Source organism: Eurosta solidaginis, chromosome 1 (assembly GCF_040869045.1).
Source record: "Eurosta solidaginis isolate ZX-2024a chromosome 1, ASM4086904v1, whole genome shotgun sequence".
NCBI lineage: Eukaryota > Metazoa > Arthropoda > Insecta > Diptera > Tephritidae > Eurosta > Eurosta solidaginis.
In genome coordinates, this window is record NC_090319.1 from 396,300,241 (window position 1) to 396,319,158 (window position 18,918).

Sequence of the window (18,918 nt, forward strand, 5' to 3'; positions counted from 1 at the left end):
GAAACAGTAGCAAAAGTGGTTAAAAACGAATGGGTTGCAAGGTATGGTGTACCAATGGAGTTACATTCTGACCAAGGCAGGAATTTTGAATCAGCTGTGTTCCAAGAACTGTGCAAGAAGTTGGGCATTCGAAAAACACGGACAACTGCATTGCATCCTCAGTCCGATGGTATGGTGGAACGTTTCAATAGAACATTGGAGGAGCATTTAAGGAAAGTAGTCGACAAGTACCATAAGGACTGGGATACACACATATCATTATCCTTGATGGCCTACCGATCGGCAGTACATGACACAACGGGCCAAACTCCCGCAAAGGTAATTTTGGCAATGACCTTCGACTGCCAGCTGATTTGAAGTATGGGATAGATGCCGATGCGGAGAGGAATGTCAAGAAATCCACTGATGTCTTAGAAGAAGAGCTGAGAGAGATACACGATCTGGTAAGGCAACGAGCAAAGATTATGAGTGAAAAGATGAAAGCGAGGTACGATAAAGCAATTAATTCGGAAGGGTTTCAGGAAGGAGATTTGGTGCTGCTATACAACCCGCAACGAAAAAAAGGTTTGTCCCCGAAATTGCAGTGTAACTGGGAAGGCCCATACAAAGTTGTAAAACGGATCAACGATGTAGTGTACCGCACACAAACCACTACCAAACCACGAACCAAAATGAAAGTGGTTCATTTGGAGAGATTAGCAGCGTTTAGATCGAGAAATTTGTCTGATCGGGACGATCAGACTTAGGTGGAGGGCAGTGTCACGGATATTGGCATCGCTGAGCTGTACCATCACTAAGGCGATGCTAAGGCCATGCCAAGCAGTATTTACGTCAATAATCAAATCATGTATACACATATATAAGGCAGCCGAAAGAGATGTCACACACAGATGCATTTACTTATGCGCCTATGTATGCGCGAGAGACTGTAAACTACAAACATTCACATCAATAATTCAATCATTATGTATTTACATAAACGAATAAATAATTGCGTCTACACATATGTACGTATACGAGCAGCGGAGCGCCAATGCACAAACACATGCATATATCTTATCTCAGTTGTCACAAGAGAGGCCAATAATTTTTGCACGTAGTTGTGGCTGGCGATTTTGTAGCCGAAATAACTAGTAAGTTCTGGAAATCGAAGAGCCTAGAAGTATGCAGCGTAAACTATAAAAGCGGGGCAGGCGAGTAAGAAGTAATTCAGTTTGAGTTGAGCTATCAATCAGATTGATTAAGCACGCGATCTGGCGGCCAATAGTAGAGTTTCATTTGAGTTATCAATCAGTTTGGTTATTAAGCCAGCGAGTAGTAAAGTATAAGTGTTATTGTGAAGTACTTAATAAAGGCCATTTTTCCATCATTCAATATTGGAGTTATTTATTAAACAGTTTAGTGATTCGAACTTAGCAGAGGATTGCAAATAAGAGGATTTGCGGCAGATTCGTTACAATATGATGAAATTTTGGAACGGAGACATAACTTAAAGTCTTCGGGACAGTAGTGATCCTTTGAACCTTCCTTTTAGTACCTTCAAAGAGCATTTTCGTTTACCGAAAGAAGCCTGTAAAATACTTATAGAAGAGTTGTGGCCAAAGGATGACCAACCTACTTCTCTGCCTTTTGGAGTACGATTTTTTTGTTGTCTCACATTTTTAGCACATGGATCGTATCAAAAATGTGTTGCTAATAATATATACGCTGAGCTCAGCCATCTGAAGTAAGTTTTCCTACCACAAACGAGGAGCAGTTGGCTATAAAAGCAAGGTAACGTTGAACGTGGAAACTGACAGATACTACATGGGATAATATTTTTTGTTTCTACTAGTTTGGTTTGAAGGGTGTTATCGGTGCAATCGATTGCACACATGTGGCGCTCATTTGTCCACCAAGAACTTTTCCGGCCAGACCGTGTAGCCTCTACATGAATCGCAAAGGATACTACAGCGTCAATGTTGAAGCTGTTTGCGACGAAAACTTAAAGTTTCTGGCAATTGATGCAACTTTTCCTGGGTCATGCCACGACTCAGGTATATGGACAACATCAAACGTGCGTGCGTTTATGAGCGGGCAGAGAGGAAGCTTACTACTAGGTGATCAGGGTTACCCCTTAGAGCCTTGGCTTATCACACCCTTAGCTCAGCCCGCAAATCCTCGGGAACAAAAATTCAATAAAATACATTGTAAGGCAAGGAATGTTATTGAAAGAGGATTTGGAGTGGTTAAGTCACGTTTTCGATGCTTGGCACAACATCGCACTTTAAATTATAGTCCCGAAAGAGTAACTATAATTGTAAACGCCTGCTTTATTCTTCACAATGTTGTAAGAAAAAATTTTCCGAGTGACGAAGTGGAAATTGAAGAAGTGGAGCCAGACGAGGAAACGACTGCACCAGAAACTGCCACCAACACCCATCTTCGCCGCCAAGGCGAAAGGATTCGCCAGCAGTTAATCAACCATATACCCTGACTGTGCCTGCGAATAGGATAATAAAATAATATATGTAAACAAAACACAAACAAATACTGAAGAATGAATAAAAATTTAGACAAAATTTAAAATTTTCAAAACTTTTTATTAATTATATGATTGACTTGCAGGTTTCTTATTTGTGGGTTTATATTTCTAAATAAGTCAATAACAAAAAAATAGTACTGAGTATCTTCTTTGATAATTTTGTTTCATAGTAATGAGTTTTATCACATTCCATATTGCTTACTTAAAAACTAATATACATTTGTTTATAAAGTAAATAAAATAGCAAAAAGTACAGAATAGTCTGTTTTTAAGTTTGTAAATAAGTTTATCACATTTCATATTGGTTATTTAAAAAGCAAAAATTAATGCACTATATTGATACATTTAAAATTAAAAGAAATTCGTTTTAAATGAAATAAAAATTCAATAATATAAAACAAATAAAAACTAATTCAGTCTTTTTTAATTTCTTAAATTACTTAATACTTAAAAAAAAGGAATTCAATGTTTTTAAGCTAAACTTAAAGCATACTGGCTGACATCATACGAGCTTAGTCCAGGTGTTGTCTTTGCAATGCCACCATCTCCTCAATTGCCGCAACTAACGACATCAACCCATTTCCCAAATTGTCTTGGAACTCAGCCAGTCTTGTCTGTTCATGACGTCTGTTCCTCATGTCCTGTTGCACCAATTCCAAAATTTCATCCTTAGCGCTCCTTCTTCTGTTGCGTGACGTTGACAACAAAACTTGTCTGGGCGTATCAGCATTCGGCGCGGCAGAATTGCTCGCAGCAGCACTACGTGGCACGGGATTGGGAGTAACAGGACGTGAGGAAGTTCGACTGGGCGATTCACTTACCACTAAGCAAAACAAGGCAAACTCGTTCGTATCTTCCGCAAAAGCAGGTGGTGAAATTTCCAGTGGTAATTCCTCTGGCGTTGGAGGAATATTTTCGGCATTGTTGGCGTTCTATTAATAAAAAAAAGTATTATCGTCACACATTTTTTTACAATATAAAAATGTAATACTACAATATAGGCAGTATAGTTTAAGTATATGAAAACATATTTCAATTCATAAATAAAAATGCAAGAAATGCCTATATGTACATGGGCATAATAATTACACACATACACTACCAGCGGTTATTATTGTATTACACAAGTTTATTACAAATATATTTACCTGGAAGCCGAGCCTTGAGGTTGAGTGGCCCTCCACAGCAGCAATCCCAAACACCTCTAACGCTTGCTGCTCGAAGTCAGTGAGCTCTGCCACAGGATTTTGCCCACCACCTGTCTTTCTCCTCTCGGCAGAAAATTTTCGGGCCCGGGAACGCAACTGTTTTCGCCAGTTTCGCAAACTCTGAAATTATAAATAAAGACAAACAATCAGTTCTTACCCTCTTTCCAATAATAATTTAGTAGTATGTAGTTATGTATGGTATTATTCTGGTGTTTGTGGCGCTCATACATGCTTTGTTATGCCAAGTACAAATTTCAACAACTAATAACTTATAAATAAGAATTTTAGTATTTAATTACACAGGTGCGCTGTTCTATGTTATTGGACATTAAAATGTGTACTTGACACAGAAATCCTGCAGTTTGCATTACTCCAGCTACGTGTTTGAACGCACAATCACGCTGTAGCCGGAGTAAATTTTTGGCACACAAAACAACACAAAACCCTTAATTATATAAAAATCAATTTGCTTACCTCTCGCCAGGTATCGCATGTTCTTGATGGCCGCCCCACCATCGCATTCAATTCAGATGTGAGCTCCTCCCACATCCTTTGAACCTGATTTGGCGATGTGGGGCAGTTTTTACCCTGCAGGAGCTCGGGATGATCCCTACAATATGCCACATATAGTCGCAACTGGGACGGGGTGGTACGTGCATATTTTCTATAATTAAAATAAATAATTAATAATGAATTTAACAAAATATTTACCAAAATTTACTTACTTGTTGATTTCCATTTTCCTTTTTTCTTCTTTTGATTGCAAAAACATATGTTTTTCAATTCCACCATACACACTGGTGAGTTTCTTCGTCATGACAGCGTTACCATCTGCTCAGAATCGCGGTTACATTTGGGGGTTACGACTTTTGGTAATTTTGTTTGCCGATAACAATTTTACCGGTTACGCGCAGCATAGGGCCGTTATTCGCGATTCTGGCCTAAGTGGTAACGCTGTCATCACCGAAAAACTCACCAGTGTCTTTGGTGAAATTTAAAAGATGGTTTTCTTCGCTTTACCCATGGCGGAACGATTCAAGGTGGCAGCATGGGACAGCTGAATATAAACTTTTTTTTATTTAATTTGATACATCAACTTCCGGCGCAATACGATTTTGACATTTGTCCATCGAATTTACGAAGTACATGGAATTTTTATTTATATTTGTAGGTATGTCACCATGCTGCCACCGTGTATGGTTCCGCCATGACTTTGCCAAAAATGTGTCACTCGTAGATACGATGTTAACGAATAAACGGGACGATGTGTATATACATATGTGCATACATGCATACGTTTTTACATAGCTATATTGTAATATATACTGTGAAAGTACATGGAAACAAATATGTATAGCAAGAGGCAACACTTTTTTACTATTATGTTTACTTATTTGCGCTCACAATTCTTTATTTTTCAGTATTGCCTTTTTCTAAACAACAGCTTTTGTGTGGTTACATCGGTGTTACCACCTATTTTAGTGGGTAAACAATTATCCGGCTACTTTCGTGGGCAGAATACCAAAAGGGTACAAAAGTTACCACATGAAGAAAGTTGCCGTGGTGAAGAAAGTTGTTACTACATTAGAATCAGGCTGGCAGTGTGCCAACACCCTTAGCCAAGCAAATGTCAAATTCTTCTTCTTATGATTTGCTTGCAACAAAATTTGGGAGTTGGCTACTTTTCCATACCAGATGGCGCCAGTGTCGCTCAATCTACCGTTCTCCATAAAAATACGTGCAATCTACTCATAATGCATAAGCTTGTGTTAAACTCATCTATATGAAAAACTACTTATGTGACGCAGCTATAAATTTCAATACGCATTATACTCAGATGTAACTGAAATATGTGTATATGTATAGAATTAGTGTAGAGGTGAAACTAATTCTATATATCACCTCTTAAAATGGTGCGTGTACACAATTCATCGCAACTGATTCAGCTATACATATGTTATACACTATGGCCATCAGAGGGTTGTGTCTCCGCTTTTCGGTACACCCTGAGCTGTAGCCAGTTATTTAACCACTGCCGCTAGATGGATCTCCTTGGCATTATCTAAGCGACGATAAGCGTTTTTTTACGCGCAAACGTAAACGTACACGCGTGTAAAAAAAAACACGGCTATTAATGGACCCAACAAAAAAATCGCGACTCACAATTGCACTTTGGTTCAAACAAAAGAGTGCAATTTTTTTTATTTAATCAAAACATATAATTACGTGTATATTGTTGTTTATTTTAAAATACTTACATATAAAATTGGAATCTTTACAAACTCTTACTCCTTTTTGATCTTTTCATACACTTATTATAGGAAGTATATGTAATAGATATACTTATATTTATTTAAAAAAAAAATATAATAGGACATTAAAATGTATATAAAAATAAACTACTTATTAATAACTTAATTATGTGGCCATTAATAAAATATGTGTATACTCTATATTGTACATAGAAATAAATGTTCATACCGTATGTACAGAATCGAACAAAAAATAGCAGTGGAAATTTTGTATCAAATTTCGTTAAATTCTTCATTTTTTTATTTTCGATATTTTATGACAAAATTTCTAAGAAGTTGTCACTAATGCTATGCAAACTAATCTCAAAACGTTTTCGATAAAATTTGAGAATATTTTATGAAAATTAGAAATGATTTATTTGGAGTTCGAAAGTCCATTAACCCCCCCCCCCCACCCCCCTTGCTATTTTTCTGTTCGCTGCTGTACACAAATATGTATTTGGATTTCTAAACTTTTTTTGTTGGTCTATTCAACCCTGGTTTGCTTGACAGTTTTCTATACAAGGTTTCATTACACAATTTTTTCATACTTACAAATATATATAACCATGGCTAAAAAAACACGAACAAAAATTTTAACCCAGCATAATGGTTATAGATTTTTTTTATTTCTACCATATTTCATTCATGCGCGCTCAGGAAAACCAACCAACTGGCTGCTGATCATTTGGAAAACATAGGTGGACGTAACCGATTGTAGTATGTAAAAAAGTTTGCTAAAATAATTCGATTCTGGAAATGTGCTTTTCTACTAACACCCTAAGATTACAGTAATTACATAACGGTTTCTCTTCTATAATCGGTAATTATGAAAAAAAATTTTTTGTTCTGTAAAGTGACGAAATTATAAAAAATTTTAAACAAAAATTTATTCATATGTATGGCAGTCTTTTTTTTTACAAAAATAAGAGCAGTAGCCTATGAAAATTTTAGTGGTAGTTTTTTAGACTTAAATAGCACTTGCTATTTAAATTTGTATACACCAGAAAATAGGCCCAAATACTGCCACTATGTATTTAAAACAGTTAATGATGCTGTGGCGAATATGAGCATTTCGATACATCACTATGCTGCTACTAAATAAATGCACAACCCCATCAAAGCAAGCAGCACAAAAACAAAATAAACATACATGTAAACAGCGAAGCTAACAGCAAAGAGAATATTTCACATACATACATACATGTAGGCAGCAGCTAAGAGAAGTTATTACTCACGCATACACACGCATATAACTAGAACACAAACGTGAGTATCAGAAACATAAAGAGAAATATAGAAGCAGCTGTTCGCGAAAAGTCCAGAACATCTCTTCGAGGAGAGATATGCGAACGAGGCAACAGAGTATACAATCAGCGCAAGCTGAGGAATGATGATTCAGTTTGATTTTAACGCTATTAATCATTGTGGATAAAACAAGTGTGATATCTTATCCGTCAGCTGCCTGACAGGATGTTCAAGATGGCTACTTTTTAGCGTTTTGGCATAGGGCCGGCTACCTTCAGCGTGTGATTGAAAGAGATACAGAATGAGACCACGTAGTTAATTACAAATCAGGTGATCGTTTCTATTTGTAATTTTGACGTCTATGCAGAAGTTATCACACTTGTCGTATCCACAATGCTATAACTGAAGTACGCGAGAATTGTAATTGTGAAGTACTACTACTACAATAGAGTTGTAAATAAAGAACATTGTGCTATACTGAAGGTTTGAGTTATTTATTCGACAGTTCAGAGATTCGAACTTTTAGAGAAGCTGCAAAATAATCAGGAATTTCCCAAAGTTCTCTACAATACAGTTGTCACATTCATGAAGTATCGTTACCCTGCTACGCAGTTGTTTTTTTTTTTTGCTGTGATTAAAAAATTAGCAGTGCAATGGAAGTAGTCATTATTTTTGAAATGATTAGGGCTGATTACATTCATGACGGCGGTGTAGCCGCCACATCTGTCATATTCAGACCAATTCTAAATATTCTCACGGAATTTTGTTCTCGCGGATTTTTTTATTCCCACGGAAAAATTCCTCCAATTCTTTTCTCCTAGGGAGAAGAATAATTGGGGAATAGGAATTTCGAATTTTCGAAGTCAGCTGTTTTGTCAATTGAAATTTCGTTGCGCATTTCTTATTTTGTTTAAAAAATAGAAAAATTAATTATTGTTGCGAATTTGTTTGAAATTAAGAAATAAAATATAAACAATGCATAGTATTGCATTTTATGTGGTATTCACTGAAATGAGCAATGAATTGGTGCCACAGCAACATCAACAGAGGAGCATAAGAAGAAGACGGCGGGATTACACAAATCCGCCGGAGTTGCCTGCTTTCATTCAGCAAAACTATTTTCTGGCGGCCAAGTCGAGTTGAGTTCGCCTTTCGCCATATGCCAAAATCTATTTCAACCTTCTTAAAAATCCTTGCGCAATTTCTGGATGGCTGCATCAAATATACGAAGAGCTGTTCCGTTGCTTATGAAATACTTTTCGCCTTAAAATAAAGAATATTACGGTTGTTGTTGTATTAACAGTGAGAATATTGTAGAATGTAAATACATATTTTAGCACAAATTTGTACAAATAAGTGTTCTTTCTTAAAAGAACCAATTTCCTTTAACTATTTTTATACATTCCCTATAATTTAACAAGTGAAAAACCCCCTTTGAAATGGCAGAGAAATCTCCCTCTCCCTCACATTCATAATACCTACTTTTCTCCCATAACCGGTTTCCGCTTTTTCGAACATTGTTCAGAATAGGAGGAAAGGGAGAAGTAAAAAAACTCACAAGGAATTTTTATTAAGAATACGAGGAATGGGAGAAGGGAAAAAACTCGCACGGAATTTTCGTTTAGAATTGGGCTGATTATTTTTACACATGTTCTTATGAGTGTCGTTATTTTCGGCGCGACAGAGCAGCACGACAATCAATCACGAAAGCCGTTGTAGCCAGATTAAACCTAATTCTATTTTTGGGAAGCGACAGTGGCGTCCTTTTTGTTTTGTCAATAAAAACTAAAATAGAAGTAAATAACAGATAATAAAAGGTTTTTTAAACATAACATATTTTTTTCTAAGTTTTTCGCTACTGTTTGCTATTATTTATATTTGTAGCTGCCGCCTTCAAAGTAATCAAGAAGCCAATGCTTGGCTACGATTGTCGTCAAGCTTTGCTTTATTGTGGTTGTGGTCTGTAGACGCCGTGTTGAATGTAATCAGCCCTATTGGAATGAAGCGTGAATATTTTAATTAATTTCAAGTGGTATAATCGGTAAGCGAGAACTCTTCAAAAAGTTAGTGGCAGACGACGAAATTTACAAGTATATCGAGGATTTGCTCAGAAGCTCCGCCAAAATAATAGCGAATGTCAAAAGATTACACCGAACCCGGACACAAGAGGGCGAAAGGACGCTTTTTCGCAGGAAGAGTTGAGAAAAGTTGTGGATTTAGCTAGAGACAACCTTTTTTATACCTAAAAAAAATTCAGGTTGACTTAAATCTTAATGGTAACAAGCCCACAATCAGAAAGAGGTTGAGCGCCGCTACACTTCTTGGCAGAATCCCAAAAAAGGTGCAAATTCAGAATTAAATTTACCCAATAGCATCTGCACTGGCCAGTCGAAATATGGCACAAAATTGTATGGTGAAGGCGTTTTCGAGATATCGACCAAAATGTGGACCAGGGTGACCCAGAACATCATCTGTCGGGTACCGCTAATTTATTTATATATGTAATACCACGATCAGTATTCCTGCCAAAATTTCAAGAGCTTTTGATTTCGCCCTGCAGAACTTTTTCATTTTCTTCTACTTAATATGGTAGGTGTCATACCCATTTTACAAAGTTTTTTCTAAAGTTATATTTTGTGTCAATAAACCAATCCAATTACCATGTTTCATCCCTTTTTTCATATTTGCTATAGAATTATGGCATTTTTTTCATTTTTCGTAATTTTCGATATCGAAAAATTGGGCGTGGTCATAGTCGGATTTCGGCCATCTTTTATTCCAAGATAAAGCGAGTTGAGATAAGTACGTGAATTAAGTTTAGTAAAGATATATCGATTTTTGCTCAAGTTATCGTGTTAATGGCCGAGCCTAAGGACAGACGGTCGACTGTGTATAAAAACTGGGCGTGGCTTAAACCGATTTCGCCCATTTTCACAGAAAACAGTTATCGTTACAGAACCTATGCCCCTACCAAATTTCAGAAGGATTGGTAAATTTTTGTTTGACTTATGGCATTAAAAGTATTCTAGACAAATTAAATGAAAAAGGGCGGAGCCACGCCCATTTTGAAATTTTCTTTTATATTTTTATTTTGTTGAATCATATCATTACTGGAGTTGAATGTTGACATAATTTACTTATATACTGTAAAGATATTCAATTTTTTGTTAAAATTACACTTTAAAAAAATTTTTTTTTAAAAGTGTGCGTGTTCATACTCCGATTTTGCTCATTTTTATTTAGTACACATATAGTAATAGGAGTGACGTTCCTGCCAAATTTCATCATGATATCTTCAACGACTGCCAAATTACAGCTTGCAAAACTTTTAAATTACATTCTTTTAAAAGTGGGCGGTGCCACGCCCATTGTCCAAAATTTTACTAGTTTTCTATTCTGTGTCATAAATTCAACCTACCTACCAAGTTTCATCGCTTTATCCGTCTTTGGTAATGAATTCTCGCACTTTTTCGATTTTTCGAAATTTTCGATATCGAAAAAGTGGGCGTGGTTATGGTCCGATTTCGTTCATTTTAAATAGCGATCTGAGATGAGTGCCCGGGAACCCACATACCAAATTTCATCGAGATACCTCAAAATTTACTCAAGTTATCGTGTTAACGGACAGACGGACGGACATGGCTCAATCAAATTTTTTTTCGATACTGATGATTTTGATATATGGAAGTCTATATCTATCTCGATTCCTTTATACCTGTACAACCAACCGTTATCCAATCAAAGTTAATATACTCTGTGAGCTCTGCTCAACTTAGTATAAAAATGGCAAGCAGCCACACTTATGTACAAGGCAACGAAGACTATTCCACACACATAACCAGCAGCTCGAATTGAAGAGATTATCTCACATACACATATGCAGTCATCAGCTAAGAGCAGATGTTGCTACTCACACATGCACACGCATATAGCTAAATAAACAAGTATGAGTTACAACTGTTCCAGATAAAAGCAGAGCAAGCTGAGGAATAACTAATCAGTTTGATTTAAACACGCTATTAGTGAAGTATATTTGTGAAGTACTAATCCCAAAGTAGTCTAAATAATCACCATTTTGCAATGCTGAATATTGGAGTTATTTATTCGCCAGTTCAGCGATTCGAACGTTAGCAGAAGGTGTATAATTATCAGGAAATTCCTAAAGTTCGTTACAATATAAAGAAAACATTAATACATTCCAATGAAGCATTTTAGCTCAATAAATCTAACAATTTAGAAAGCATTAATTTTATTTACAAACTTCTTGCATGCTTGAAAATGGACTGATTAAGCTAAACAAAGAATAAAACTGAAAAGGACCTACACTGCTTTTTTCTTCATTTGAAATCCTGCTTACTTGCCACTGCTACTATTTAGAACACAGTTGTACAGTAAGTTATGATAGAACAGGGTTGTTAGATGATAAACCTGTGTATTTTTAAATTTTGTCTGCACAAGAATTTTCACGTTTATATAAACGTTATTAACGGTTAAAAACCGCTACTGCAAAAATAGGGTATGTTTGAGCCGCCAAAGAATAACAGCAGTATTTCTAAAGTGCTAGCCAATTGATGGAATGTTGCTGATACTCAAACTGGAAATGTGCTGCAAAAGCGCAGTGAACATTTTTTTGTTGCGTTTGATTTGCTAGTGACGGTCAATAGATGGTCAGCATTTTATTTGACTAACGCGCGACTTTGTCATAGTTGCTCAAACTATGCCGAAGAACGTGATGCTCTGTCATAAAAAGTTACACTGCTCTTAACTCCTTTACGTTAAAAAAACTGCACTAAATTGTATACCGGCTGAGCTGCTGTAGATCTCCGTCGAGCAGCTAAGATCAAAATAAAATAGAAAATTTTTCCTTAACTGTGTCGTCCTTCGGCAGTGGTATGGAGATCCCTTTGAGTTTTGTTTTAAAATGAAATCTTCTCAGACAATTTATCTGCCTAAGAAAAAGTTCGGAGTCCGAAGGAACCATCCGACAATTTGTAGGAAAATGAAAAAGGAGATCACCTCGAAATGCTAACGCATGGTGGTCCAGAGAGGAAAACGGGCATTCAAGTACGTGTGCTTGTATGTAAGTACTATCGAAAATGCATGACAAAAAACGAAACTAAAAGAAACACCACATGTGTCCGAAATGGATCCAGATAAATATCAGAAAAACGACATTGTTGTTGCATTTGCACGTTAAATTTCTATTTCCATTTGGATCTGGATCACCGATCATTGTGTCTACCTGAGCAGTGTGTGGGTTTTCGAGAAACGCGGTTCTCGTCTAATATTTTCAAAAGCGGCCTAAGAATAAATAAAGTATGATAACAATTTGTGCAAAATAAATGAAAAACTAATGCTAAATGTAATTATTTTAAAACAAGCGATTGTCAGTACATAATTGATATGTAAATCGTTTTATTTTTTATGCTTGTTATTATTGTAAAAATAGCTTATAAAAACAGAAGATAATAAAGAACTAACTCTTTTAAGCAAACCTCGCTCTAATATGTACATATGTATGTATGTGTGCATATATATATGTCTAAAAGTTCTTTTTAAAACGATGATCAGTTAATATTATTACTTAGTCTATTTTTTATAAATTCTTGACTGTAAAGATTCCTTATAGGTCTCACAATTCCTCAAGTCTATGATTGCTCATACTCTATCTAACTACTTATAGTTTAAATATTGTAAATATATTAAAAAATTATTATATATGTATATATATAGGTATGTATTTCATTTTTAAATACTTTATTTTACTAATCTATCAAACATATCCTTTTCAAAGATAGTATCGACTTTTTGTAAATAGGTATGCATGTAAAAATTTGTATGCATACACGGTTGTCTTTATACAATGTAAACATTTTTTTTTTGTTTTTCAATTTTGCGTGACAGGGTTCTAGATTCACGACATACAGCACGAAATAAATACATACGTACATGAAAATGTGTTTCCAAATAACTTTTTATGGAAGGCTGACGGATAGTAACACCCTTGATAGACAGCACGTTCATCCGAATTTCACAACCTGCTTAGGAAATAACTTGAGAATTAATGATCGACAATTCCTATTATTTAAAAGGATTAGGCCAAAATTTAGTTTGGTTATCGATGGGATGTGTTACATATACCATCGGCTGAGAGTGTACACTTGACTTTTTGATGTTTCATAGAGCATGAGGTTGTGCATCGACCAGAGAAACCAGTAAAATACAGTGGCTACGAACAAACTAAGCAAATTTTGTGTTCTCTTTTCTTCCTATGATTTTAATGAAAAATTGAAGTTTTTTGGCAGCTATGTAAAATTTTGTGTATGTCACTTAGCAGGTTTACACTCTCAGCCGACGATATTTTCATTTTGAAGGTATTGTTCATTTTCTTACCGCCGGTGCAGCCGTAACCTAGCGGTGGTATTTTGCTACAATTCAGAAGTCGCGAATTCAATCCCAAATCTGAGAAAACTTTTAAGTTACATTTCTTTGTTTAAGTTTTTAAAATGATTAATCTATCAACTTTCTTATTAAAATCTTTATATCATTGTTATAACCAAAGTATGATATTGATATGATTCTCTGCAAGGAACTATTATGTCAAATGTAAAAAATTAATTAACCCTCTGAGTTGCATGTAGCATTTTATCACTTCTGTTTTTTTTTTTTTGCATTATTTATGACTACAAAGTAGAGAGTATGAGAACCTTAAAAGCTGACCGTACTTATTTCAATAAAATCAAGTTACATTTGCTATCTGACATTATATTAAAAGTGTATTTTTCTAAAAATAAAACATATTACATGTTAACAAACCGTTTAATCCATTTTTTATTTTTAATTGCCCAAAACTTATGCTTTTCCGAATTAATTACCTTCCCACTTTCCGAACAACTTTTCGTTAGGATTTTTAAGTTTATACACCTAACCTCCTTGAGCCTTACTTCCATGTTTCATATTTTCTCCTTTCGAAAACTGGTTTCGAAAGGGCTTTCTGTTTGAGTTTCTAATTCGGAAACATATATGGCATTTTGCTTAATTGTGCCCAACTTGAAGGACTCGCTTCAATTGGAATGGAATCAGCTCCTGGATACTGCCGAACAAGTTTGTAAATACTCAGATCTGACGGACAGTTGATAAAACAAGTTTGCTAAAAATTATTCTGAAAGGCGAGGTGAATTTGTTAATACAACCCGATAGCTTTCTTCCCATCGTCTTTGTTCGCAAGTTGGAGTTTTGAAAAAAAAAACCGACTAGCTTGTTGTCTTCGCTGTTGTACCATGCATCGCAATCTTCATACCTTGTGCTCCTTTTCATACTTCTACCTTCTATGATCTTATTGGAATTGTAAGAGGATTCAAGGGGTTGATAACCGCAATAAAGAGCTTTATAGCTATACAGCCTCCGCAACCCAATTGTCAATTTCACCTACCCGAGGGGAATCTTGTTACAAATATGAAAGTAGCATAGCTTTGGCGACCTCAAGTTCGTCATGGAAGAGGTGGGTGGAGGGATTACCTAGAATGTTCAATGTGGGCATATTAAATCTTTTTGGGATGGTCAGACTTGTGTACATTAATGGTGCTTGTTACCGGAACGTACTGAGCGGTGCATTGCAATAACGCTCGCGGTTATTTCCTTTTCTCGACTAGCGTTATGAACCTTTTGAAAATTAAAAAAAAATTTGCAAACCAACTAATATTATAAAAAAAAGCGCCACAGCGTGAATTGAATAAATACACGAAGTTTAATGAAAATGTGTAAAAAGTGATATTACTACCATATAACTTTAACCACAAATTACTTATAAGAATTGAACTGATTAATACTCGATGCGAAACCCTCAGACAACATTTATGCTAAATTTCAGAGATCAAACCGCTTTAGTTTCCAAACAAAATTTCCATTTTACTTTATTTTTTTATTTTTTATTTATTTCTTTGATATTGTTTTATTAAATTTTTTTTATTCTACTTTTGTTACATATTTTGCCATTTTGCAAAAGCACCGTCACAAGCACAAGCAGTTTTCATATAGATGTGTTTAACGCAATCGCATGAATTACTTGTGTCTGTATGTGGAGCGCAAAATAGCCTGCTCATCTGTCAGCGAACGTTACTGCATCGAAAATCTTATGTGTTCCGGCCTTAAAACAGTTTAGAACACCGCGCTACACACATTCTGTCCGATGAACCAAATATACTTTTTCGGAAAGGGGAGAAAAAATAAAAATACACGTGTATCGGCGATTTTCATGTACACGTCAGATTTTTTTTTTTAACGAGCTGAAACCGTTACAAAAAAAAAAACGATAACCATTTAAAAAAAAAATAAAAAATTCAGGAAAAAGTGAGAATTGATAAAATTTTTTTTTTAAATTTGAAGTGATACAGACATTTCCACGAGTCTGCCCGCAAAAATTCAGCTCGATTGGATCACGTGTACATGAAAATCGCCGACACACGTGTATTTTTATTTTTTCTCCCCTTTCCGAAAAAGTATTTTTGGTTCATAGGACAGAACTAAAGCTCGCACAGTGTAATGGCTAAAGGGACATATTAATTTAAAATGCAAGTAACCCCTTCGTTCTATGCTAAATAGGGCAAACTTACTACCGATAATAAAAGGACCTGTTCATTCAACTCCTGTACTTATTTCACAAAATATAACAGACATTTTTCGCCAATGGCGTTTTTTTTTTAATAAATTTAGTTATTTTGCAGGAATTTTTTAATTTTTAAAGAGGAAATAACGCCAGTCGAAAAAAGGAAATAACGCCCGCACAATTTAATATTTAAAAAAATTTTTAATTTTTCTGAACGGGTTAAGATTTTTTTCTTTTTGACATTATAGTCCTGTTCTTAATAAGAGAATTGTCAAAATCAATCACACTTTATTAAATAAACTTTAGTTATAACTTCTTATTTTGACAAGTTGCAGTTTGAAGTTAATTCCGTCTCTCAGACTCGAATTTCGATCCATGAATAATGAAGTGTTTTAGTAATTCGAATTAATTGGTGCTGCCCGTCGACGCTTTTAACTTTCATTAATTGATTTCTAATTTTCTTTTTTTTTTTCAATTTTTAGGTACCAAATAAGGTTTAATTTACTCGATCTATCTTTTTCTTTCTATTTAAGTTAATTCAATAATATAGCTTATTATCATAATTGGAGAATGCAATTTGTAAAAAATATGTGTAATTATGTTTGGTATTTCTAATTAAATTTCTGAAACCATAAGAATAATCAGTGCGCTAAAGCCAAAAAAGGACTGACAACATATCGTCGTCATCATGCCAAAAACAAATTACATACGGTTTCGAGTTAATGGCTTGCCTTGAGAAAATATTGAATAATAAGTTTAAAATCTAACTATGATTTTGTACCTTAAACATCACATGTTTTTTTTATTGTGAAAAACTATTTCTTGTCATAGCGTGGAAACAAATCTTGCGCCTTGACTTGAGTTAGGATTGTATTTACTTATTCATTCTCAATCAGAATTTATTTGAAACAGCATGAATGAGAAGGAGTCCAAACTTTGCTTTGTGAATTAATAGGAGCAAAACGTGTTTGTTGACATTTTTGCAGTTCAAAAGCTGAAAGATTCGTTGTTGGTGTTTTTAGTAACATTTTTAAATCACGTAACGTAAACACAAATAATAATATAGGTTATTAAAATTAAATAAATACAAGGCGCGATAGCCTCCAATGATATTTTAGGCCGAGCTTCTCGTCCAGGTTGCGCCGTACGAACGGCATCTGCAAGGCAAACTTACATCCAGTTGAAAAAATGTGTTTCTTAATTTTTGATGTTAGTTTGCGCGGGACCCAGGACCTTCGGTGTAGTAGGCGGAGCACGCTACCACCACACCACGGCGGTCGCAGGTGGTTATTGCGTCATCAAATAGTTAAATAAGTAGAAGTAGAAGAACACTCTACAGAAAAAGAGAGGAATTTAGCAACCCATCAAACATGTTTAACCGTTAAAAAATATGCTGGATTATTATTTAAGAAGCTAAAAATGTTCTCCATGGATTTCACTACTAAGCTAATAGGTTATAGGGTGGGACTAAAGTCTTTTCTTCTTATTATTATCTACAAATTAATTAAGCGTACAATTATAATTGGTCAAAACAACCTTTGCATTGGATAATGGTAATAATTTGACATTTTCGGCATTATGCTGATGGTTCAACATATTATGAGATCTACACAACTGACAGGCAAAATGATTTATTTCGTTAAGGCGTGTGCTCAAAACACAAACATGACATGCCAACCTAATATAAACGCACGCAAGTCATTTTCTGTCAAAAATGTCTCATGCACATACAACTTGTATGAGAGCAACCCAAATTGAATTTGCTGCGTGAAAACTTAACTCGATTTCCAATTTTTGTTCTGCGTGACATTTAGATTTGACGTTTGCACACATGCTTGACATTGTCGCAACGCATGCTTATTTGGGTTTGGGCAAAAAACGCCGGTTGTTTGCGTGCGCTAAAAAAACGCAGTGCGGTTTTATTAGGTTGGAATGTGAGTAGGAAAATATTTTACTAGCAGTTTCTCACCAGTGCCCAAAGAGTCAGGAAATTAATATACATATATATATAATGGCCAATGTAAAGGGCGCAAGATACGGAAGACAGTGCTTGCAGCGAAGATGTTTGCCTTTTTTACTGTTATGGTTCTTCAAATTAGTGTATACGTGATTTGATGGTTATCCAAAGGCTTTGTATACATGTATATTTGGGTACTACTACTAAAATACGTGTATAAATCATAAACATATGTGTATAAATCAGGCATGCTTAACCAACGAACCGATATCATTTCGTTACGATAATCAACGTTAATAAACGAAACAAAGTCATTTCGTTTATTAACGTTAAGAACGTCAAATTAACGTTAATTTGTTCGTTGGTTAAGCATGCCTGGTATAAATTGCAATATATGTGTAGGAAATGTAAATATATATGCCCCCAATGCATCAAAACTTGCATTGAAACTGCACACCTCAGTAATAAATGCAAACAAATTTAATTTCTTTCTAAATGAAATGGAATTTTCAGTTTTTGTAAACGATCGACCGTTTTATGCAGTAAATATTATCGGTTTGAAAATATGAAAAAATGCTATCTTCCAAAAAAGGCCAGCTGAGATTTCATTTCAACAGATTTAAAACCAGAAAAAGACCTAAAACGAAGTGGTGTTGTCCGTTTTCGGAGCCATCTTTTAGCAACCTTTCGCTCGTTAAGGAGCGGTGCGTATAGATAAAATAACATCAAAAACATAAGATAAGTTTTTTTCTAAACTGGGTTGCCCTTCAGCACTTCAGCAGTGGTTTGGCGAGCACTCCGATTGTATTTCTACCATGGAAAGCTTCTCAGAGAAAATTCATCTGCCTTGCAGATGCCTTTCGGAATCAGCATAACCAGTCCCTCCACTTTGTGAGAAAAACTAAAATCTAGCCCGACAATAATTGAAACAGAAGCTCGACCAGAATCTCCTCTCAGGGATCCCGCGCAAAATATTTATTTCATTTATTATTTTTTAACTTGCAGATAGGCTGTAGTTAGCTTCGGTTCTTGCTGGGTAGTGTTAGAAGTATTTTTAGCGCGGAGACGACGAAGTGTAAATATTT

The 18,918-nt window shown here is 35.3% G+C and overlaps 2 protein-coding genes across 2 annotated transcripts in view; both read right to left on the reverse strand.

Annotated features, from left to right (window-relative positions):
• Positions 1 to 2,612: 2,612 nt before the first annotated feature.
• LOC137245859 (uncharacterized) lies at positions 2,613 to 4,801 on the reverse strand. Its single transcript, XM_067777071.1, has 4 exons — positions 4,458 to 4,801; positions 4,207 to 4,396; positions 3,673 to 3,852; positions 2,613 to 3,456 (listed from the first exon to the last, which is right to left on the reverse strand). Exons 1-4 carry the CDS (start codon positions 4,547 to 4,549, stop codon positions 3,037 to 3,039), a joined length of 882 nt encoding a protein of 293 aa, XP_067633172.1. The 5' UTR covers positions 4,550 to 4,801; the 3' UTR covers positions 2,613 to 3,036.
• A 1,643-nt stretch (positions 4,802 to 6,444) lies between these two features.
• H (Hairless) overlaps positions 6,445 to 18,918 on the reverse strand; it is a 182,652-nt gene continuing 170,178 nt past the window's right edge. The window contains exon 7 of the mRNA XM_067763735.1: positions 6,445 to 13,309. The gene's annotated coding sequence lies outside the window, so the exon portion shown is untranslated. The remainder of the gene's footprint in view (positions 13,310 to 18,918) is intronic.

Excerpts from the sequence above, each read along its gene's own strand:
- LOC137245859 (XM_067777071.1), bottom strand. The coding sequence starts at position 4,549 with ATGACGAAGAAACTCACCAGTGTGTATGGTGGAATTGAAAAACATATG. Across the intron at positions 4,397-4,457 it reads AGGAAAATGGAAATCAACAA|AAAATATGCACGTACCACCC; the intron begins GTAAGTAAATTT and ends TTTTAATTATAG. Across the intron at positions 3,457-3,672 it reads CCTCAAGGCTCGGCTTCCAG|AACGCCAACAATGCCGAAAA; the intron begins GTAAATATATTT and ends TTTTATTAATAG.